Source organism: Sinocyclocheilus rhinocerous, unplaced genomic scaffold (genome assembly GCF_001515625.1).
Source record: "Sinocyclocheilus rhinocerous isolate Xijiao unplaced genomic scaffold, SAMN03320098_v1.1 scaffold1730, whole genome shotgun sequence".
Lineage (NCBI taxonomy): Eukaryota > Metazoa > Chordata > Actinopteri > Cypriniformes > Cyprinidae > Sinocyclocheilus > Sinocyclocheilus rhinocerous.
In genome coordinates, this window is record NW_015634043.1 from 737,875 (window position 1) to 744,426 (window position 6,552).

General features: G+C 35.0%; 1 protein-coding gene across 1 annotated transcript in view; it reads left to right on the plus strand.

The window, feature by feature from the left end:
- LOC107745334 (tubulin polyglutamylase TTLL7-like) overlaps window positions 1-6,552 on the plus strand; it is a 109,475-nt gene that overhangs the window by 93,479 nt on the left and 9,444 nt on the right. The window contains exon 20 of the mRNA XM_016559201.1: window positions 2,654-2,830. Coding sequence (XP_016414687.1) covers window positions 2,654-2,830 — 177 coding nt within the window. The remainder of the gene's footprint in view (window positions 1-2,653; window positions 2,831-6,552) is intronic.

The window sequence follows — 6,552 nt, forward strand, 5'->3', positions numbered from 1 at the left end:
CTTTTTTTTTTTTTTTTTACAGTTTATTGAACTGTTGTGTAAAAGCAATATCACACCAGCGATCGTACCGTCAGTCAGAACATCAATACGACTGTGATTTACTGTGGCCAAATCAAAACATTGTGATATTGCCTAATTGTATGTGTCAGAAATATATATTTTGCCAAAAATACAGTAATTTTAGTGGTAAGGCCACAGTAGTGTGTAAATTGGCAAGAGCTTCTCCAGCTCTACAAAGAATAATAAGCTGTGTCATGTCTGGTTTTAAATATCCTTCATTCATTCATTATTTGACTTGTAAATGTCACATAAAATGGGTTGGGAAGAGCGTTTAATGTAAAAAGACATTTAGACAGAACATAACCCCAGCCATGAGAAAAATGGTCTCTCTTTTGTCTTTATTGACTCAATCGTGAGTCTTTATATAGACTTTTACTTCCTTAGAGAGTCACACATAGAAGCATACACGCTTGCTGTTATTATACACATAGAGCCTTACATGCTGCGATTTTATCAGCTCTGAGCGCAAACAGCGGGGACACCTTCTTATTGACTGCCTTCCTCCCTCTAGTCATTGTGAGCACTTCTCAGGGGCTTTGTGTGGCCCAATCACTCTTGAAATTGCCACAGAGTGAAGGATGTTATATAGCCAGGTTTAGACCAATTGGAGTTGATGAGAGCGAACACAGCTCTAGGGAATTAGTGGCAGTGCCAGCGACCCATGCTGCTTCTGTTTAATCAGGGACTGACGTGTGAAGGTGGCCCGTGAGCCGTTAGCACGGCAAGGCGATAGCAGTGGGAGAGCACTGTAGAGCCTCCCTGCCTGTAATGTACAATTCAGATCCCTAGAAGTTACATTTCATCATCTCTACAATGAAACCTCATCTCCTCCACCAAGGCTTTAAAGAGAAAAGACTTTTTATCGTTTCTTTCTTCAACAAGAGCCAAACGAACGAGAATCAAACCTTTTAACCTTCCTCATGGTTTGTTCCAGCAGTGGCTATCGTTGTAAAAGCTGGCTCATATTGCCTCTATAGTGGTTTATATGAAAGTAAAAATCTAAAGTTTAAAAATTGGTACTTAATCAGAATTTTGTCTTATTTTCCAGTGAAAATATGTCAACATCAACCTTCACTGAAAAAATGATACAGTGGACCAAAACTGTAAAACAACTGTAATTTGTTACAGTCAAATTTATTTGTCTCAAATTATATTTAGGATTTGGTTCAAATCTTAAAATTTGATTTAATATTAATAAAAAAATATCTCTTCTCGGAAAGACAAAAACACAGATTATTTGTTATAAAGATCATAGTGTATACTGAAAAAGGGTGTTGGATATACATGATTTAATAATGCATTGGTTGTACTTGAATTAACTAAGTAACTCAAACATAATTTGTTCACACGAGCAGATTAAGTAGTGTCGAAGTGATTTTATACAGATATATATTTTTGGTCACATCACTGAATATTGTAACATGGTATAAACTAGCAACAAAGACATACTCTTTATGTAACTACATATACAGAAGGGGAATATATATATATATATATATATATATATATATATACTGTATATATGTTTGGAAAGATATTTCTGTCAGTGGGTAGAACTGATTCATGTTATTTTGTTAAAATGCCCCTATTATGGGTAATGAAAGTTTCATATTTTGGTTTTGGGAGTCCCCAACAACAGGTTGACATGCATGCAAGAACAAAAAAAAAAATTCATTGTCTTATAATATGCATTTATTTTTATCTTACTTGCTCAACGACTCCCAAACGATTCGCTCAACGATTCATTTTTCCAAACCCCTCCTTTGCGTGACGCTAATCTGTGGTGATTGGTCCGATTGAATCTTGCCTGTAATGCCTGATAAAACAGCGTTTGTGAGCGCAGTGCTGCTTTGTGTACAGCGTTACCGGGGAAACCGCTATTCTTACTGCTTCAAAAGCGCCACCTAGTGGCAAAGAATGAATTTGCATTTTCATTCAGACCAACAAGTGGGCGGGCAATATGCTAATGTTTCATGTTCAGGTCAACATGAAACGGCTTGGGATTCGTTTTAAAAACGACTCGCTTCAATGATTCAGAGTCGACTCTTTCTTTTGAGAGACTATAACTTTATACATGGTGCATTTTCAGATTTGAAATTTTGCAGGATGTTTTCATTCACTTAGAGCTGTTACACACTGCATGAAAGGTAATTTTCAAAAATCTAGGGGCACTTTAATACATTATTTATAAAAATGACATAACGAATAAACATAGAATTGTGTGAAAATACAGAGTGAGAAGGGTTACACATTTGACTAGGATGAAGTTATTATTAAGAGGTTTAAGCGGAGTTTACAGTTGCCACACAACACTGCAACCATTACATTTTTTTATGTTTTGAATCTTATTTTAGGTGATTTCTTTTGTTTTTATTAAGTAGCTCATATATTTTCATTTTTCTTATATTTTGGTATGTGTCCATCAAGACCCAAAATAAAAAGATAATATAATTAAATGAAACTTTTTCTGTTAAATTTCCAGCAAAATATATTGTATTTTTTTTTACTTTGACATAAATTATGCATACCATGTTATATATGTTGCTGCCACCCACTCTGAGGCTGTAGGATTTATGTATGTATTTTTCTTCAGCAGGTCATCATGGGAGAGTGTTTTCAGTAAGAGCAGTGAGGTGGTGACCGCGCAGGAGCTGAGGTGCTGCCAGCGTGTCGTACAGTTGTGCAGAGACTGTCTGCTTGTAGTCTACAAGTTTGTGGCTGACTCCCGTGGTTCTCTCAGTGGACTTAGCCCAGACTGGGACGACACAAGGTATAGTCACTTCCTCAAGCGCCCATGATCACGCTGCTATAAGAACAAACTGACAATCACATCACCATTAGTACAGTTAACACCGCAGAACGGCATTTAATATGAAAGTTCAATAACGAAAGAAAATGAAGTGATTCATTGCATCATGCAACCTCATTTAAAGCATCTAAAACTTTTGCAAACTCTGGGACTAAACTCTACAGATACTGCATTCATGTCACGTTGAATTTACGGAAATTATGAGATGACAAAACAGAGATTGGGACACAGTCACACAGACACATTTTGTTTCTATGGCAATGCTCACTTTTGTTTCTAATGACAGCGAAAATTTAATACATTCTTTCCTCTTCCTTAAAATATTGAAAAATACTGAAATGTAACATGTGGCACTGGCTATAATAATTTTACATGCAAATATCAAGTTTGCTAACTGTCTGTTGTTTTTATATGATGTCACAATAGGCGAATTCACAAAAAAGCTACTTTTTCCATGCAGTATTTCAGGACAAACACTTGTATTTAAGGGTCAGTTTCACTGTAGGGTGCCTGTACATAAATAACTCATTTGCAATTTGCAATAACAACATCAGCTTTACAAAAAAAATTACTGTTATATTAGGCTAAGTTTTTATATTCATAACAAAAGCATTACTTGGCTTTTTAGATACATTTTCTAGATTAATTTTTTTTAAATTTTGTGTAAGAGGATGCGTGTTATTTTGCTATGTCCCATGCACTGATCATTAAATTTGAATGATAGAAGAATACTGTCAAATCATAAAATTAAAAAAAATTTGTTCTCCTATTAATATTTTGTTAAAAAAGAGATTACTGAATTTGAGTGTATTGATCATTTGGTAATAAAAACGATATTTTTATTTCATAAAAAAGAAGAGTTTATCCATGTCCCTTGAATGGTTGTCCACCCGTCGTATTGGGGAATCCGCCCCTTTAAGAAAAGGCCAGCCCCTTTAGTGACATCAAGACAACAGATTTTTTGTCTCTTCAGTGGCGGGAATTTCAACGGCTGAGATGAGTAAGTTGGTGACTTTGCAAATGACAAATTTTCTTTTGTTGAGTTTGCTTACTTGCTTTGCCAAAGCTTAACATGTACACCCTGTTGGCATAAAATATGCCAGAAGTGATTAGAATACAGTATTTTCAAAATATGTAAGTTTAAATATAACAAATTCTCTTCAACAACTAGACTAACTATTTAGCTAATTTGTTGTAAGCTAATATGCTAATTGAAGCTCAATATGTCCACCCTGTCGGCCACTTAGACTCGATAGGGTGGATATACACATGACAGGGTGGACATAGCATTCATTTGTAGTTAATATTGCTAAAAACTAAAATGAAGGGGGGGAGGGTATATCAGTGTGATTAGAGATGTAATTATATTATTTATTATTATATTATTTTTCCAAAGTTGAATAAATGTTTCATTGTAATATTTTGTCATGCTTTGTGTATTCTGCTTTATGTGTCCACCCCGTCATGTGCTGGTCCACCCTGTCATCTTGATATTTTACAATAATATTTTAAATAATAATTAAATCATACCTATATAATCCTATAGTGTTCAATAGCTGGGTGTGGGGGCAATAACATGCAAACAAAAACTGCATCCAAATATCACAGTTTTCTCCAAATAAGAAAAAAATACACGTGTTTCTTTAAAAACACATGGTTTACATAAAATGTTTTACGTATTTATAATTTGAAAGCAAACCAATAACCCTGTTTAGGAAAGGGATATCATACCTTTCAGAAAATATAATTTGCATCTTAATTTTGCAATGAAAACGTATTTAACAGTAATATATATGTCCATGACAGGGTGGACATATCTTATGGTTTATGCTTCGAATAATGGCCCATAATTATCTAAAAAAAAAAATGTGTGGGAGCTCAGCTAATATGTTTCTATAGTACTTGAGTGTCTACTATTTATGACATGGCATACAGTGAATGGGAAATTAAAACCAAAAATTTTGAGTATTGTGAGGGTTGAAAGGCACTCTATGGTGATATTGACCCTTAAATGAATGAATTTAAAGTCAATATTTAAAGTCCTTTCAGTGCAAACACCCCCCTTTCTATGTAAAGTTTGCCCGTAATGCAGGAGATTACACTTGATTCAAAAAACTCAGTCTGGCATAATTAATATTGCACTATACACACAATTTCTGACTGTTTACAGGAAAGTGTTCCACATTTTCAGGCTGATACACTTTCTTTACCACTTTGTATGAAATGTGCATTCAAATCAAATACTTTTCATTCGCTCAGTTCGTTAGGAAGAAGGTAAATTAGCTCCACAGTTACTGAATTTCTGATGTTTAATTAACCCACCCACAATTTGGTTCTCATCACGTTGTATTTGACATTTGAGTTTTGCAAATGTAGCTGGATCAGGTTTGTTAGGAGGTCTTTACACTGGAAAGGTGGAACAGAAACTGCAAACTGAAGTGGTATTTATATGTAAAGAGGTGTTTATACAGATATAACACTATACAAATATATGTACTCAAGAATTACAAATCACTAGACACAATACATCACACTGATTCTTAAAATACGGTCACATTTACCATCGCTAACTATTATTATATTAAAATCTATTTCTGTTTCTTTTTATTCATATTTTAAGTATAAACGTCACCTAAAATCATTTACAATATATTATATAAAAACAAGCCTTACTATTCTATTTATTTTAACATTCAAGCAAATAAATCAGTTTTGTGTAAAGGATGTGTAGGTATTTTTGAATGCAAAGTAGTATATACTGAAAAAGAAAAAAGAGAAAAAAAAAACGTAAAAATTACGTATAAATCCGCGTCATCTGGAGTTTCATGTGAGGGTGAAAAAGTTCCCTCTGCAGATTTCTTTCATGGCCTCATTAATTCAATGTGACCAACAGAAAGCTTCTTGGTTTGAAAGTGAGTTGTGTTTGAGAAGTGCTTCATTAATCTCAACAATATTAAAGGGATAGTTCACCAAAAAATGAAAATTCTGTCGTTAATTACTCTGCAGAGCATTTTTACTTGTATTTGTTAGAAAATGTTGTATTATTAGAGCTGATCAGCTCAGTGTAATTCACCTACCTTTTTGACATGCTTATGCAGACATTGTATGATTTTTTACCTGAGTTTTAAACTTTTGACAGAGTTTACTTGCATTTCATGTCCTGCATAAGCTTAAGGACTTGGGAATGTAGAATCATGCAGAATGATTAAGTAGTAAATTCCATCTTTCGACCCTGACTTGTTGACTGCCGTGTTTGCTGGACGTCTCTCATCCTGTCATTCCATCCCCTTGGGCTGTATATTTTAGTTTTGGATCACAGTCGTTCCCACCGTATCTCAGTATGTCTGATCTTCGGCCACCAACCTTTGTCCACCTGCTTGCTTGTTTTTGTTTTTTGTTTTTTGCTGGATTTCCATGGAGAGACTAGCCAGTCATTTTCGATTTCCTCTCCACTCTCCATCCCAGCCAATATCCGCTCTCTTCTCACACTTGTGTTCTCTCAGGACATGCCTCATTGACGACTCATTGCTGGAACGGCCCTTGGGGATCCGTTATTTTTCAATCAGCCAGCATCTGCTTTGCCTCGTTAGGAAAATGATGCCTGGGTAACAGTCTCATCCTTGCTTCCTACTCCATCGCCTCCCTTCCTTCCTTGTTCAGATCCATCAGGTGACTGTCCTCTC